Source organism: Apostichopus japonicus, chromosome 4 (assembly GCF_037975245.1).
Source record: "Apostichopus japonicus isolate 1M-3 chromosome 4, ASM3797524v1, whole genome shotgun sequence".
NCBI lineage: Eukaryota > Metazoa > Echinodermata > Holothuroidea > Aspidochirotida > Stichopodidae > Apostichopus > Apostichopus japonicus.
Genome location: NC_092564.1, coordinates 4,527,899 through 4,546,531, shown reverse-complemented (window position 1 = coordinate 4,546,531; position 18,633 = coordinate 4,527,899). Strand labels below are relative to the sequence as shown.

Sequence of the window (18,633 nt, the reverse complement as noted above, 5' to 3'; positions counted from 1 at the left end):
TGCAGTTTCACATCTTCCAAACATTACATGAGTTTTAGCAGAAACTTGGTTGCTTTAAAAAGTTACAAATAGTTGCCTGAAATCTTGACAGTCCATTGACTTTTCTAAAGAAAGCACAACTCTTGCCATTGGCTTACCACACATTCCTAGCAGAGGTACACCCAGCCTAGCCTACTTTAACATATAAGAACAGGGCCTTTCACAGCCATTGTCAAGGCTAAACTAATTGTACCTTTTAGGACAAAAAGTAAACAGCTTCATAGGAATTGTACGAAGGTTTTATCATAAATCCACATTCCTATATATGTCCTCAATTTTATTTTTTCACCTTGCAGTATTGTAAGGGTGGATTTACAATTTTTTTAAAACAATGTCCAGATTTTTAGGTGGTTCCAACAAAGTTGTAATTTAAACAGTGATTAAACTATCAGGATGGTGATTTGGCTATTTCAGTTGGAATTATTGTATTTGCAGAATATTCTACAGTAAGCTTATAAAATCTAGTACCGGTGACGCTCTGATAGTCTCACCGTGGTGCTCTGATAGTATTGCGGTGATGCTCTGATGTTAATAATGAAATCTACTTTGGGTATTCTCTGGGCAATAGTGACACAAATTTGTAACGGGTGTTTGCAAACCCTCAGCTTTAAAGGGTGTGAAGACTGGCGCACAAAGAAAAGTCTCATGCCGGTAATCTGACCTAGTTTCGAATAAAAAGACACACACAGCTTGCTACCGTCGGTAATTAGACACTAGTGTACAGTCAATACATACAGCTACAGTCAATACCCACAACACAGTGTACAAACAATACAGCGATGGACATCTCAGGTCCAGCTAAAGATTACAAGGTATCACGTTTCATTACTGTCTGCATTTTGTAGCGACAAGAAGAAAACGTCATTTGCAAGCAACAGAAAGTTAACTTTTTCAGAGTGCAGCACGCGGTTTGGGGCGAGTCTTCAATGCCTTTAAAGGAAATCTCGTTACATTTGATACTTGTTTCTGAGATAAAATATAGATCACTGCTAAATTGAAAAGTATGTTCACAAACAAGTGTCATAAATAATTGAAACAAAACATAACAAAAACAGAAATGTCATTTCCATATCAGATCTCTTTGGATATTTTGCAACACAAGCAACAAATAAATGCCTCATAATATACAAAATGTCAATGGGAAATGAATAACAAAATGTAAAGGTTGGTACTATATTGTAAATTCATACTGCAGGATACATATCTAACACCTCTAAAGAATTAAAGAAAAACTTGATACACACTCAATCAACATAAATGTAATAAATTTTCTTTATGACTTATTGTATGCCCCATGAGCCATTTTCACATGTATAGAATTTGGTAATTATATGATAATTTGGAATGTATTAAGCTTCTTGTCATAAGTTTCTTTGGATACAGCTCTAATTATCACAATGCTGATATTGATGGCAATCGTATATATTAAGAACAATTGCTCAATGTGAAATCAAAACAAAAGTAATAACGATAACATTTTACTTCCAACCATTTATCAGCACAGCATTAATAATATTCCAAATAGTTCACAAAATGTCCAAACAGAAAAGAAAGACAAGGTTAGGATAATGTGTTTAGGTCCATTGTGCACACTACGTGTTCATTGTAGTGACAGCCTCTAGGGCATGGAAACTTTTTTTACTCATAAAATGAACTAAAAATGTAATTAAAAGCACTTTAAACTGAAATATTTTTTGTACTTCCCAGAGCAACCCAAAATGTAATAAAATGCGCTTTTCACCATAGCAAATAGGGTAAACTTGGGTAGTATGATTAAAAAACACTTCTTGCAGAAGAATCAATGTTAATAAAATGCAAATTTTTCTCAATTTTATTCATTTTCACCATCTGATATTGAATTGTGACCATGTCAAATGTGGTTAAACTTTGGTAGTATGATTACACACACTACGTTTCCATTTGTAGTGACAGCCTCTAGGGTTAACAACATTTGTTTGCATCCCCAAATGATCCCGAAATGTAATAAAATGTGCTTTTAACTGAATTAATTCACTATGATCCATAGCACATAGGGTAAACTTGGGTAGCATCATTAAAAAACTTTAGTGGTATGATTAAAAAGCACTTCTTGCAGAAGTATCAATCTTCATAAAAAACAAACTTTACTTGATTTATTCATTTTCACCATCTGATATTAAATTGTGACCATGTTAAATGTGGTTAAACTTTGGTAGTATGATTACACACACTACGTTTCCATTTGTAGTGACAGCCTCTAGGGTTAATAAAATTTGTTTGCATTCCCAGCCAGATCAACTCAATATGTAATAAAATGCGCTTTTCAATTAATTAATTCTCTATGATCCATAGCACATAGAGTAAACTTGGATAGTATGATTAAAAAACACTTCTTGCAGAAGTATCGATCTTCATAAAAAAAAAAAAAAATTCTTAATTTTATTCATTTTCACCATCTGATATTGAATTGTGACCATGTCAAATGTGGTTAAACTTTGGTAGTATGATTACACACACTACGTTTCTATTTGTAGTGACAGCCTCTAGGGTTAACAAAATTTGTTTGCATTCCCAGCCAGATCAACTCAAAATGTAATAAAATGCGCTTTTCACTTAATTAATTCTCTATGATCGATAGCACATAGAGTAAACTTGGATAGTATGATTAAAAAACACTTCTTGCAGAAGTATCGATCTTCATAAAAAAAAAAAAAATTCTTAATTTTATTTTACATAGGGTAAACTTGGGTAGCATCATTAAAAAAACTTTGGTGGTATGATTAAAAAACACTTCTTGCAGAAGTATGGATCTTCATAAAAAAACAAACTTTACTCGATTTTATTCATTTTCACCATCTGATATTGAATTGTGACCATGTCAAATGTGGTTAAACTTTTGTAGTATGATTACATACACTACGTTTCCATTTGTAGTGACAGGTTAACAAAATTTGTTTGCATTCCCAAATGATCCCAAAATGTAATAAAGTGTGCTTTTAACTGAATAAATTCACTATGATCCATAGCACATAGGGTAAACTTGGGTAGTATCATTAAAAAACTTTGGTGGCATGATTAAAAGCACTTCTTGCAGAAGTATGGATCTTCATAAAAAAACAAACTTTACTCGATTTTATTCATTTTCACCATCTGATATTGAATTGTGACCATGTCAAATGTGGTTAAACTTTGGTAGTATGATTACATACACTACGTTTCCATTTGTAGTGACAGCCTCTAGGGTTAACAAACTTTGTTTGCATTCCCAAATGATCCCAAAATGTAATAAAATGTGCTTTTAAACTGAAAAAATTCACTATGATCCATAGCACATAGGGTAAACTTGGGTAGTATCATTAAAAAACTTTGGTGGCATGATTAAAAGCACTTCTTGCAGAAGTATGGATCTTCATAAAAAAACAAACTTTACTCGATTTTATCATTTTCAACATCTGATATTGAATTGTGACCATGTCAAATGTGGTTAAACTTTGGTAGTATGATTACACACACTAAGTGTCCATTTGTAGTGACAGGTTAACAAAATTTGTTTGCATTCCCAAATGATCCCAAAATGTAATAAAGTGTGCTTTTAACTGAATAAATTCACTATGATCCATAGCACATAGGGTAAACTTTGGTGGTATGATTAAAAAGCACTTCTTGCAGAAGTATCGATCTTTCTAGAAAAACAAATTTTTTTCAAATTTTATTCATTTTGCAGCAGTTGACTTTGAATTTGTGACCAAGATGCACTAAATCTCTACTAGATTCTCAACTGATAAAGATGAAACAGACTGTATCTTACTCTCAGATGCGTAGATGTTTTTCTAACCAATCTGAGCGAATAAAAAGTTATTCTTTGCTTCTTATCTGTCTGTACATTTAAGACTATGATTTACGAAATAGTTAACAACTCACTTAGCCTCTTAAATGCCGGAAGAAAGAAAAAGGAATGATTGAATATAAATGAACGGCATAATCATGTGACCTTGCAGTTTGAGACCTTATTCATTTCATATTTCCTTGATAAACGAAAAGATGATAGCTGCTTTCTGTTAATTGCGGTAGTACCAAAGTGATCACATTTCTCAAAAAAAAACTCCAAATTATAACATACAAATTTACAAATGTTTACAAAATTGTAGATTTGGTGCTCACATTTTGTTTAGCAACTCTGAGATTTTACCTGTTTCGTTACTGACAATGATATGGTCCTGTGTAGCAAACGGCTCCATATTTGCATTTGTCTTAGAAAATTTGATCACATTTTGCTATGACTATACCAGATATATTTATTGCCTGTGTAAATACACCCAAAAGTCTGATCATCTGTAGTGTAAAGAATGCATTTTATCAAATAGATTAGAAAATAATTAAACTGTGTATACAACCACATATCAGAGCACATATAAAGTGCAAGGAATATATAGAATACATGAAAGAAAATATATCTTTGGTCCCACTCTCATATAAAATGTTGATATTTATTTCATTTTAATTATTTTTATTCCACAAATTAGATTGTGTAATAATCTCTGATGTTATGAAACCGCTTTTCTTCTTCTTTTTGTCTTGGGTTTTTATTGCCCTCTGAACTCTTGAGATTGAAAGCGGGCCCGCGCACTGCCCCCAACTAAACGCAACCATGTCTTTTGAAAACTAGGTCTTGATGGTCGAAATCAAGCAGGTCGCAATCGGTCTGGGCAGTGTTTGGTCTGCTTTACGATTACAGAGATTATTCTCGGAAATGTTTATGAAAGTCGGAGGGTTACATGTGGAACATATATAAACCAGCAAGCCATTAAGGTTTGCTATGAAGGTAGTCTCATAGTTAACAGACGAGTGCCATGTGGATATTGGCAATGCATTTAATAGGAAAGACTACTGAAAGCTGATACAAAATGAAGAATACTTGTTTTGTAAATCCAATTCACGATAACATGTGAACTCGTGGATATGACTGCTAAAGAGATATAAATAGAACTTCCTTCACGTCAATGACCTCCTTTCAAGGCCGCCAGTATTGACCCTGGTCGGATGTCCTAAAAGTGTTATAACTTTTCAAACCTTATTTCATCACAGGTTCAAATCTTGACTGTTCCCAGACATTAATAACTGATGAAGTATGAACCTGGGTGACCTTTATTTGACTCTTCAGCATATATTGCAGAAATATTGTGACCATTAAAGACTGAATTTTCAAGAAGAAAAAAATAAATGAAAATATTTAAAAACAATCGTAATATAAGTAAGTCAATAGATGATTTCATGAAATATAAAAAGTATTAAGAATATTTTAAAAGAAGCCCCTTTTTTTCCCTTTAAAAGCCAAACATAATATTTCTTCAAAGTTCTTGGAATGGAATGTTAACTATTGATTTGGTCATGAAAATTAACTGAACAGTTACTGATGGTTATCATATATTTGGTGCGGATATCCTTTGCTATCCATTTTAGGAATGGAGTCAAGTCTAAACTTTGGCAAAACTTGATACGTGTCTATATCTTCACTAGAACTTAAATCTTTGATTTTTGTATTTGACGATTAAGCCTCTTTCATCTTAGGGGGTGGGTATATTCCCTGTAAACATCTAAAGAAAAAGAGCAAAATCTTAAATTTCATGCAATGCAAAAAACAGAAACAGCTTTGTTAAACGTACAAATCGTTTTTTCTATTTCTGTCGTATTTTTTTGGTAAATGTTTACAAATCTTACTTCTCTTTGTCCACCTGTTGCTTCTCGATGAACTGTTTATACTGTACGTCTGTTCCAAACAGCTTGTCCCACCACGTGAAGGTGGATGAGTAATTTCCATGAAAGTTCTTGTGATGGAAGTCATGGAAACGAGTTCCTATAACAAAGAAGCCGCAACCAGCATATTGAGAACTTGTCTACTGAAAGAATGTATCTTGAATGTATCGTCTTATTTGAAAGATTATCTTTCACATTGCTAACCCATTCCTACCCCCCCCCCCACCCAAAAAAAAGAAGAAAAAAAGCTAACATCACTTTATCTTGTTTGTAAGACAAGGTTGGTTGAAGTCAAGCAGTTATTGCCTTTACCAGATCTAGACTCAATGGTTTTCTTGTGGTATTATCAGGGATTTAGGGCACCATTTTTCATCTCATTATTCCAGAGTTGTAACATTAACATTGTTTGTAATGACTAATGATTCCAATCAACAAATATGATGAAGAAGAAAATATCACTTTAAGAACATTCAATGTCATAAACATCGTCAAACGGCTGATATAATGAAAAACACCAATGGAAGTCAGAATTGGGCAGAGGCCATGGAATCCAGAGATTTCACTTCTTGCCATGTATTACTCAAAATAGCTTACTTTTGCATAAATTTGAATCCTGAATGGAAGGACAAAATTTAATGTTTATATAGGGACATGACTCCCAAACATCTGTTGCCAACTTAAACAAAAGAGGCTATGGTTAACATTAGGGTGACCCCAAGTATATTGTCCACTCGAAAAATGAAAATCATTTCACCAGACTGCTGGAACATATTACTACTTCCTCTTGCTGTCTGCTAGTTTACAGCAGGACAAACAAGAACTCTTGGAAGCTCTAAGAATTAAGATACATTTTAGTAAAAACTCAAAGGAAGTTTGTGTTTCTTACATATATAGGAGCTTATATGAGTAAAAGAATGATTATATCATCTTTGCTTGGTCCAAGATTTGCAACAGCTGCATATGCACATATCTGTATTCCATAGAAGTCATATATGCAGTACTATATGCAGTACTATTTTCTATACATTAATCTGTGCCCACATGACTGCGCTGCATCGAGGAGATATTAGCATGTGCTGCGCATCTCACCAAAATGACATATTTATGGCCTGCGTGTGGGCTGTGGGTGAATTTTCATGTGTTCTTTATAGGATTTTCTTACCTGCGTAGAAAGGGATGAGATGCAGGGGATTAAATGGGAATTCGTAGCCACTGTGTACGTCGTAACTCTCCAGCATCCTGGCCACGGCCCAGGCCCATATCAGGACGAGGTGATTGGCGAAGAACAGTATGCCCCACATGGTACCCATGCCAAGAACTGCATATGATTATAAAATATGTAGTTATGTCAGTAAAATGATGACAGCAGTACATCACATCAGAGGAAATTGTCATTGCACAGGGTAGAACATGTTATAAATAGCAATAAGTAGTTTGAACCTTCTACCCTCACTCAGGTCCCTTTAACCTTTCTCCAACCTGTCCTTTGGCAGTCTTTTGTTTCAATGCCTTATCACTTCTCTTAGCACAACCATCTCTTCGACGGAATCCAATACAAATACAATAGTATATAAGGATAATAATAATACTAATCATAAATAACATTTATATAGTGCTTAATACAGCGTTTCAAAGCGCTTTACAAAGTAGGAAAGAGACAAAGGAAACCAAGACAAAAAAGAAACTAGGAATCAAACAGAAATGTTTTAAGTTGTTACTCAAAAATACAAAGGGAGGGAGAGTCACAAATATATATAAACCATAATTTTGGAAAGAGAATGACAAGTCGAAATTAAACAAGGTTTCAACTGTAAACTTATCTTTGTTATTATCATTAAAGGACTCCTTGATGTCATTAATATACCGTAAAGTCACATATTTTTCTTTTTCAAATACTAAATAGTCACAATCAAACAATGAAATCATTGTGAATATATTCTCGTTCTGAAAGAGATGATATATACATAACAATGAGATCCATTGTCTCAACCGAACACCAATGATGTGTATCAGTAACATCTCAAAACATGCTTTTGACAAGGTAATGTTTATCATATCTACAATCGTTCTGTATAATTTCATCAGTGCTACAAGGTTGCAGACTACATCGCTCATAATTATGAAATATGGTAGTATAACATCATTTATACCCAGGATGATAAGCAGAGAAGCCGGTCACTGACATAAAACTTGCCTGACTCTTCAGTATGGACTGCATGTCTTGTGACGATATTTCTGGCTCGACTGACAACCCATCCTCTTAAATCATTGTGGATAACCACCAGGGATTTTAAGTCGAGCCTTTTCCTTTTCAACGACTTTACATGACATATTTTGCCGGAAGCACATTCGCATTGACTCCCGTTCCTAAAACAACCACTTCAGATTCCCCATCCAACAAGTGCACCACCAGCTGATCTACAAATTGCTTAGTCATGACAAAATATGACTGGAATTATCGACTTTGGATTTTTAATACTTACTAAAAGTTTCCAAAGGATGAGCATATTCTGCAGCTATACTAAAAGGGGCCTGAATGAAAGAAAAAAACAATGAAGGTAAAAACTTATCTCACTGTTGGCTTCAATTAATATATATCCATCACCAGCAACCACAAATATATTACCATACAGGAAAAGCATAAAGTAATTATCCGTAGGGTTTTACTTACATGCAAAATTGGACACAAATTGCTACACGAATGGAATGATTGATGGTAGTCTTTGTACACACAGAACATATATGTATTCACAATATTCATGACAAAAGTTCATAAGCATGTTCAAAGAAACATTTAAAGGACAGGTTATAGCTTGTAGACCTCTCAAATTTTGGGTCATTGTGTGATGGAGAAAATGTACTGCGAATGCGCCTTTCCAGCCTGCAGGGCAGAATACGCAGACCGATTAAGGCCAATAGATGGCGCTACGTGTCAATAATCAGTATCAGTATTTGTGATCATCTGCAAAATATAGATTTGTCACAGCGTCATAGCCTGAGATGTTATTCATAATGAGACGGTAAATTTGTATAATAACCTCCGAATGAAAACCGTCCACAAACCTGCATATCATGTTTTGTAAAACTCTCATGAAACTCAAAATAGTGATTTGTCACAGTTTATAGCCTGAGATGTTATTCATAAAGAGATGGTAAATTTGTATAATAACCTCCGAATGAAAACCGTCCACAAACCTGCATATCATGTTTTGTAAAACTCTCATGAAACTCAAAATAGTGATTTGTCACAGTTTATAGCCTGAGATGTTATTCATAAAGAGATGGTAAATTTGTATAATAACCTCCGAATGAAAACCGTCCACAAACCTGCATATCATGTTTTGTAAAACTCTCATGAAACTCAAAATAGTGATTTGTCACAGTTTATAGCCTGAGAGGTTATTCATAATGAGACGGTAAATTTGTATAATAACCTCCGAATGAAAACCGTCCACAAACCTGCATATCATGTTTTGTAAAACTCTAATGAAACTCAAAATAGTGATTTGTCACAGTTTTTAGCCTGAGATGTTATTCATAATGAGACGGTAAATTTGTATGATAACCTCCGAATGAAAACCGTCCACAAACCTGCATGTCATGTATTGTAAAACTCTAATGAAACTCAAAAAAGTGATTTGTGACAGTTTATAGCCTGAGATGTTATTCATAATTAGATGGTAAATTTGAATGATAATATACTGAATGTAAACCTTCCACCCACCCTCATAGCATGTTTTGTAAAACTCTAATTTAAACTCAAAATAGTGTAGTAGTCGCAGCGTCATAGCCTGAGATGTTATTCATAAATAGATGGTAAATTTGTATAATAACCTCCGAATGAAAACCGTCAAACCTGCATATCATGTTTTGTAAAACTCTCATGAAACTCAAAATAGTGATTTGTCACAGTTTATAGCCTGAGAGGTTATTCATAATGAGACGGTAAATTTGTATGATAATATACTGAATGTAAACCTTCCACCCACCCTCATAGCATGTTTTGTAAAACTCTAATTTAAACTCAAAATAGTGTAGTAGTCACAGCGTCATAGCCTGAGATGTTATTCATAATTAGATGGTAAATTTTTATGATCATATACTGAATGTTAACCTTCCACCGATCCGAATAGCATGTTTTGTAAAACTCTAATTAAACTCAAAACAGTGATTTGTCACAGCGTCATAGCCTGAGATGTTCGATAGTAAATTTGTATGATAATATACTGAATGTAAACCTTCCACCAACCTGTGTAGCACGTTTGGTGAAAACTTAATGGAAAACAACACAATGATTCACCATAGAGTCAAAGCCTGAGATGTTATTCAACTTAATAAACTAGTAGATACACCATAGTCATTATCACTTTGTACCATTTTTCAGGTTAATTGTTGTACAAATGATTAAACAATCAACTTAATGACTCACCTGGAATGTATGGTGTATTTTATGGCAGTGTTTGTAGAACCTCTTATCGTGCATAATCCTATGCAAAAAGTAGTGCCATGTGTCCTCAACGACCAAACATAGAAATATATAGCCCACGATGGAATACCTGCAAAATTAGCATAAGTGTGATTATTTTAAGCAAGCAAACTGTAAACTAAAGCTTTTACTAAGTTGTGAAGTTTGTGCCTTTGCTCGCCATAAAAGTATAAGGAAAGCAGTCACACATGTTTTCAGTTATGTAGAGAGTTGAATGTGGCAAATCAGTTTGCTATGCTTCACCCGATAACTTACTTTTTTATTGAAAATGTATTGCTATATATGAATATTCATAGCTTGGTTTCTATGTAAGAAAAGACCTAGTAAGTACATAGCAAACTTAGAAACACTAGAACTGAAGTAATAGGCAAGAAAAATACATGGAACATTTGATGTATTGTTGTCACACTAATGAGTATCACATCCCCTTTAACCAAAGAGATAACAGGCCTACTGATTGATATGATCTTCACAGATAACAAAACCATTATTGTACTCACTGTAGTGGATCGAAATACTATGTATGGAGTTCATACCAGCTTTTTGTATTAATGCGTTTACCAATATTTCTGGTTTTTGCCTCCAATGACTGCAACTGACCTTTGACCTCCACCAAAAAACAACAGTTCTCTATGAGGTTGGTCTATCCACCAATTGCTAAATTAAATATACCCATGAACCTTTTGAATTATTGTGTTCACATTCCAATGCATTACATACATACACATGTAGTGAAGCGAAATTTTGTGGTTTGCACCCTATGCATATTTATGTGTATGTAGCGTTAGTTGTGCACATAGCTTTTGCACGTGTACACGCTGCAAGATGGCTAGCAGCGTCTCTGCAGAGCTCCGGGGTTCGCCTCGTAAACCCCTTAGTATTTTGTTAATTTTATTGCGCTCGGGTCATAAATTGCCCAGAGATACCCATATCTGGACTGTCTAGTTGTCAGTGAGGAGATGTCCCCCTTCTAAGAGGCAGGATGCCTCGGGTTTTGGCTGGTTTTCAGCTTCAGACGAGAAGCCACTGGTTTCCAGGATGTCGGTTCTACCAACATGCAGCGAGCTGGCGAGAGTGTGACCACCGCACCTGATGGAGTCTCGATGTCCGCGATCTTACGCGCCGCGAGCGTAGAGAAGTCTTCTTTTCCGCGAGCTAGCTGACCTCAATTTAGTAAGAGATTAAGTGTTAAGTATTGTTTATAAATGCTGTACGTACCCTATTGTTACTTAATTGAATTGTAGTTTTAAGTGTTGCCCTTTGCATAGGCTGCGCTTTACTGTACAAAGTACATATGTTAGGTTATGTTTTTGGACCTTGGTCCTACGGGTTCATGGCGTGTCTTGTTTATCGTTAAGCACGTGGGTGCTATTGTGTACTATTATACTGTAGTGTTACTGTTAAGTGTTGGGTTACAACTTACAATACCGGTTAGGTTGGGTATATGGTGGCATCTATGCATTGTAACGTTGGGTTTTACAGAAAGTTAACGATGTTTGTCATCCTGGTTCGTTGTATTGACAGTTGATTATAATTGTACCTGTCGAGTATTGTACTGCTCACTGTTTAGAGAGTATATAATGATTTTGTATTTTGAACATCATTTGTTACTGTTGTTTAAAGTTATGTCTCAGAGATTGTCCTTGAATCTTAGCCCGGCATTGTGGACAGCTATAGAGCGACAAGACTCTTGAGAGTTTGTGGGTTCAGGGGGTGAAAATTCCTACTGTCTAGGAACAGTTGGGTGGAAATTCCTGTAATGGTTGCAGCTGGCATGGGTTGCCATGGCTATTATTGAGGTGGTAAAAGTCCTCGTCTGTTGACAAACTTATTGTATTATTTCGAAGTGCAGATGATTATGGATCGTGTTCATTATACATTTTGTACAGTATTGTACAACTAATGGTGTTGGGAAGTATAGGATTGGTGTCATTCATCTGTTTTATTTGTTTTTTATGATTTGCACTAAAGGGATATGGTTAGACAGCATGGTTGGGTAACGGTGTACATGGTTGAGTCGGGTAGTTATATAGGTTTTCCCTGAAAGGAGTTCATTAAGCCATTTATATTATTATGTATCATGATTTGTTCATATGTATATTATCATTTAGAGTTTTGTAATAAATCGTCAGCCGTGGTTTCAACGCAAGAACACTCTTGCATCCTCATTTATAACTTGTGAGTTCGAAGCGAAGGACCATAAATCTGGTAATTTCCCCCGCCATCCACGGTTCTCTTCACACACAAACACATATACTGTATGTTTATGCAAGGATTTAAAAAGCTTCACTTCACCTCTCTCAAAGTGTATCCAATAAATGTCTCTGTGTGAATTGGTGTACATTCCAAGTATATCAGAACATTGCTCTTCAAAGTTAAAAGTTGAAGGTTTACAGTCTTGTATGAGGCTAATGCCTCCTCACACAACTTTACAACTTAACCCCTGGTCATTGGTAACTTGTCACACCCACCCACCAAAGTGTGCACAATTCAATTAACATACACTGTGTGCACTCTTCATTAACATACAATCAACATAGCTTGTTCTTATCATGAAATGACAGGCAGGGCTCAGTGCCAAGTACATACCAACATGGCATCGATTCCCACGAGAACGGGATGTTGAAGAATTCGGTAAAGACATAGGTACCACACGTGAAGGGAGTATCGATGAAGACATGACTGAACATGATCAACTTTAGGGCTTTCCATTGATCGACGTAGCTTTCTGGTTTGTCCTAGAAGAGAAGAAGAAGAAGAAGAAAGAGTAAGGTTAGCTATCTTAGAGAACAAGGAACAATACGGGAATGATAAGATGATCCCAGAAGAGATATGACAACAAGACAACAATAACAACAACATCGACACCAAAGAACAAAAAAGGAATTACCAGGTTGATAATATTGCTGTTTCTACTGTACTTGTTGTATTATTCATCTTAAACCAGTACTTTGTCTTTCCTATAAAAAGAGGCCAAAGCGATTCAAGTGTTGGGAAAAAATGACTCGGGATTTTGATGTCATTTCTAAATTCTTCTGATTATTATTATTTTTGTGGTCTGTACAATGGTTGCTCTTGTCAGTGCTTTGCAAAGTGGATATATGTTCATTATAAATCCTTAATTATTATTATCATTATTATCAACTGTATGAATTGACAAATTGAACATACAATATGCAATTCACCATTTTGAAATGTCCTTAATTAGATTTCCAAGAATGGGTGTTTATGCAGACTAATGATTGGTCTGTTCCAATTTTGTGACCATTTAAATCAAGCATTGTAATTAGTTGGAATTAGATTACTTCTCAGCCTTCTCCTGAGAAGTTAGATTGAGCTTGCCACACATCAAATCTATTTAACATAAAAGTTATTTGGCAACAAACAGAATTAGAATCAGTTGTCTTAGCAATACAAGTACTTTAAAATGTTTGCTGTTCAGACATTAGTCTGTGATGAACTCTATTTAACCATTTCTGTACTGGGGGGGGGGTGTTGGTCAGAGGTCACGAAAGGCCTAACCTTACGTACCATGTAAACAAGGTCACACTCTAGTTTTACTGGATATTACCCAGAAAGCTTCAGGGAAGGGTTTATAAATTCATTTCTAGTTAACAATCTATTTCCTTTATAAAAAAATTGAAAAGAATATATCAGTGGTATAATCAATTTGACAAATGTGAAAGCCATACTTCCAAAAGACAGTCAAATGTGTTAGAGCATTATGGTTGAGGGTTACAACCAAACAACATACCAGAGTTGTAACAGTAGGTAGAGAGACCTTAGTTAGCATAACTAGTTCTCAAGGCCATTGTACTAACTATCAGTATATAAACATGTCTAACATGTGAACTATTTCCTGCAATTAATGCTGCACAAGGTCTTACCGTTTGAACTTTGTAACGTTGGAGAAAAGGCACAAACTGTGCAACAAAGAGCGGTAGGTTCAGTAAAACGAAGGCAACCTGCAAAAAGAATTGAAGAAATGTTAGCATATTTAATTCCAAATAAGTGAGCTATATGGAATGATAATGCTTTTATTGACAGCGGAAACAGAGATTAGTTTCATTCACTCAGTGGATTTCTTGCACCTGTACTTGGCAAAAATGCTGTGTTAAGAAGAGAGAAGGAGGAGGAGGAGGAGTTGGAGAGGGAGAGAATGAGAGGAAGAGAAGTTGGATGATGGAGAAGGAGTGGAAACAGAAAAGTATAGAACAGAGAATGTATTGAAAAACTCCCTGGGTTTTAGTCTAGACTTGTAAACTTCCTTTTGGACTAATTAATGGATCAAAAAGTGATGGATTAAACTTTAAAGGTCAAGAGAGGTTTGTAGTTCTAGAAATACATTTGCGGTCTCTCTCCGATGTGTTCTCTAGTACGCTGTTTCATTTCAGGAGAAAAGAACAGCATATATTAAGATGCAGACTTACTTCATGGACTAGTAATGATCCCCAACAGGCAATCTGAAACCTTGAAAAGTGGTTATTCATGTAATTCCAGCCATCTTCCATGTGTGACTCCAGTGGATTTGAAGGGAGGTAGTAGGCAGCACCAATGACTCTTTCAGTCACATTAGAACTGAACCAAAAGTTCTCCATTTATTGGCATGTGACTATTATATGAGAGAAATTCCAGAAGAATACCTGAAAAAACAAAATTTACAACACTGAATTTATAGTTAATGCTGTTTCAAACAACTGTTGTCTCATTATTGTAGTTAACATCATATTTAAATGAACAAAACTGATTTATTTTTTCAGCTGAGGACATCCCTGAAAATGACTGTTAATTATGTATGCTTGATCTCATGTCATTACCAAAACATTAGACGGCATACTGTATGTGTGCTCTCACTAGGGATGCACCGGATCCAAATTTTTGGATCCGGCCAGAACCGGATTTTGCCCGATAGTACATGAAATCCGGCTGGATAAAATCCGGCCGGAACCGGATTTTTTCATTACACAAAAGAAAATCATTAATAAGAAGTAGAAGTATGAAACAAGGAGCAAATCTTAGGTGAGGTATACGCATATTATAAAGAAGGTGATATTAAGACCCCATTTATGAGATTAAATATGACTTGAAGTGGTGTAATCTACATTCTTTAATAAAATAACTACTGTACTATATAATTGCTGACAAGCTTGATACAGTATGTAAATTTGTTTGCTGGAAAAATACTACATACTACCTACAGTATGAAGTTTGTTTTAAAACGGGAAGCTACATTTCACTCTGTATATTCAGAGCGTCTTTTCTCTGAAGCAGGAAAAATTTTTGACCAGCAACGTGCTCGCCTTCTTCCAAAAACTGGAGAAAAACTTCTCTTCCTTCATAACAATTTGAGAAAATATGTTCAACATACAGTGAAAGCAGGAAATTAAACTTGTTTACATTCCCAAATAGCATCGTTACAGTATATATGAAGAAGACTTACTCTGCAACAAATCATTTTAAAGATATAATTATTTAAGGAATGATAGCTTGAAACCTCAAAAAGATATAAATATGGCAATCATTTTGTTAGATCAGTCACATGTTGTTAAATTATTTACTAAGATAATTGTCTCTGTATGTGATGACTGTAGAAAGGTTACTTTTGTTTATTGTCAGCTCTGGAATTAAGCTTTCTTGATGAGAATTAAAGTTATTCTAAGGTTTAAGAATGAACTTTAAGATGAAGTGGTTTTTGTGGAATTAAAAAAATTCAGACATATTTCACCATATAAGAGATTGTTTCACATAGAAATTCAGAGAAAACATGAATGCCAACAATAATGGGAAAGTAAAGATTCAATGGAACAGTATTTTGACTGATAAGTATATGAATGGTCTATTTTAACTGCACAACATTAAACTGATGAAGGCTGCAAGAAATGATTTCACTGCAAACTGTATTTGTTGTATATAGCTTCATATAATTACAGTAGTTGTATTATTTTGGTTGATCTTTAGAAACAGTGGGTCAGACCATTGATAAAATTAAATTAATCATGTTAAACCTAATTTTTCCTTACTTTGAATGTTTTTATTAATTTTTGGAAATAGTTTACATTGATTTAAGTTAATACCAACACCTTTTTAAGGAATAATTCAGGCCAGATTTTGAAAAAGATCCGGCCAGATTTTGAAAAAGATCCGGCCGGATTTTGAAAAATATCCAGCCGGAACAGGAACCGGATAATTGTTCACTATCCGGCCGGATAGTCCGGCTGGACCGGATATCCGGCCGGATACCTAGCTCTCACCATTATGTACATAGTTTTAACACTTTCTTGTTGTGCAATCTTTTGAACATCTTATCTATCATGGTTTTCATATTTATTTATTTTTGAGTTTGACATGTGTACTCCTTTTTATAAATATGCTATATTTATACTGGTTTCAATAAATGAAATGAAATGTCAAGTGTGTGTTTATTGCATCCTTAAAATTCACAATGGGCTAAGGAACTCCCACAATAGTCATTCAAGCATAAAATTATCATTTTTTCTAAATTCTCATAGATGCTACCTGATTGTTGCTTTTTTAACTGGATGAGATAAGCAAAGAATTAATGGTAACTCATACGTTTTGAGTGTATGCTTCCTTTATAATTTACTTTAGTTTTGTAGAAAAAAAAGGATCAGGAAGGACACTCAAGTCACTATCAAGGACTCTATAGGAGAGATAAAAAACTGAAGACACAAACACTCAGACACAATTACAATGCTTAAAGTGCTTGTTCAAAGCATTTCTTAAACCCATTCACACTACTTGCAGGTACTGTACAACTTTCTCAGGCAAACTGTTCCACTCATTTACAACCCTATTAGAAAACAAGTTATGCCGAATATTAATCCTACTTTGTAACTTCTGGAGTTAAAGAAAAGACCTCTGGTACAACTACTATTGGCAAACAAATCCCTTCTACCCTGGAAACATGACCACATGTCAACTAATGAACAGTGATCAAGTCAATATGGTTCAATTCAGCTTTGACTTTGAGTCTGACCTTGTTACTTAGCTAGTGTGGGTTAGGCCTTTGGTCCTTAAAACAATATGAGGCCTAACATTAGTTACTTATAGACTATAACAGGCCAAAGCTTGATGTCTGTGAATGTGATACAAGCCATCAAAACCGATTTCAAGCTGGTACTTGCCCGATTATGCAGATATTGATTAATATTGGTGGCAATCAATTTGTAACACTGGTCACCTCAGCCTTGGTTACTGTAAAACTAAAAGAGAACTTTTACTAGCCTAGGCTACAGTAATGCCATTGGAAAGATCAAAATTCGATTTGAAAACGGATTGAGATTCGATTCGTCAAATGAATGGTACCAATATTGCATGTAGGCCCTTGACTAGTACTAGGAAGTCATACGCTATGGCTTCATGACGGTCTCTAGAGAACCGAACTTCGTATACGATGCTCTACGTATACGATGCTCTAGAGCCTAGAGGTATGCTGTAGGCCTGTATCATAATAGTAATCTTACGAGTTACCATAGCTCTTACTTCTTAGGAAGTAGGATTAACTAAGTTCGTGAGGTTAGGAATGATGCATTTTCAGTCGCAGATGTAACCCATTTTTTACAGTACGCTAGGGCCTAATATACACGAAAATAAGTCTTAGCACACCGATTTCTCACAGAATTGATAATGCTTCGACTTGTAAGTTGTAGCTCCTTGCTCGTATGCCGGTTGATTGATATCATGTAATGTAGTTCTGCGATCGATATACAGTTGTATAACGAGAAAGTAGATTGCGCAATGTTCCTTTGGGGAGGGAGTGGAAGGAGTGGGCGGACTAGGGAGGGGAGGGGTGTCAAACATAAACCGGCGGAAATGATAATGGCAACGGTGTAAATGAATGTAAATTTAGGGATGTCGCAAATTTGGCTATACTTCAACGTTGCTTTAATCGACCGATGTGGCAACGTATAACAAACAAAATAATTACATCAAGTGTACGTGATGTTATTGTAAACTGGTGAAACCAGCCACTCTGTTTGTGCAGATATACATACCTGAAGAATAATATCAACAAATAAACTGCTGATGTCAACAAATATTTGATGATATCATATATGTGTTAATTATCACATATAGTTTGTTTTACGTACTTCCGACTTATCGCTTTATTAGTTGGTGAAATAAATCAATTAAATGGTGTTATCAGCAATCAATTGCGTCTGGGCCTATCAGTAATGTTTAACTGTCTAACGCTATCATCAACTGAATTGGTTATGCACGTGTCGAAAATTTTCCGAACTTGTAGCCTGCCGAATGGAAAGCCATTTTAATCAGGAATTTTAGATATATTTTGAAATAATTTCAGATATCTCAAATTAAATTCAAGTTCAGATATCTCAAATTTATTGAAGATA

The 18,633-nt window shown here is 35.0% G+C and overlaps 1 protein-coding gene across 4 annotated transcripts; it reads right to left on the bottom strand.

The window, feature by feature from the left end:
• Positions 1–1,099: 1,099 nt before the first annotated feature.
• Positions 1,100–18,039, bottom strand: LOC139966214 (methylsterol monooxygenase 1-like). Of its 4 annotated transcripts, none has more exons than XM_071969017.1 (8): positions 17,896–18,039; positions 14,689–14,901; positions 14,146–14,223; positions 12,848–12,996; positions 10,202–10,328; positions 8,256–8,304; positions 6,935–7,090; positions 1,100–5,872 (listed from the first exon to the last, which is right to left on the bottom strand). In XM_071969017.1, the coding sequence occupies exons 2-8, from the start codon at positions 14,854–14,856 to the stop codon at positions 5,733–5,735; spliced, it is 867 nt and encodes a 288-aa protein (XP_071825118.1). In that variant the 5' UTR covers positions 14,857–14,901; positions 17,896–18,039; the 3' UTR covers positions 1,100–5,732. The 4 variants fall into 4 exon arrangements, with proteins under 4 accessions (XP_071825118.1, XP_071825120.1, XP_071825119.1 ...); XM_071969019.1 differs by having other exon boundaries at positions 17,885–18,031; XM_071969018.1 differs by having other exon boundaries at positions 17,762–17,897.
• Positions 18,040–18,633: the final 594 nt, after the last annotated feature.

Coding starts and splice junctions, on each gene's coding strand:
- LOC139966214 (XM_071969017.1), bottom strand. CDS start 14,856: ATGGAGAACTTTTGGTTCAGTTCTAATGTGACTGAAAGAGTCATTGGT. Junction 14,224..14,688: donor GATCATTACTAGTCCATGAA/GTAAGTCTGCAT, acceptor TTCTTTTTGCAG/GTTGCCTTCGTTTTACTGAA. Junction 10,329..12,847: donor TGGGAATCGATGCCATGTTG/GTATGTACTTGG, acceptor CTAATTTTGCAG/GTATTCCATCGTGGGCTATA.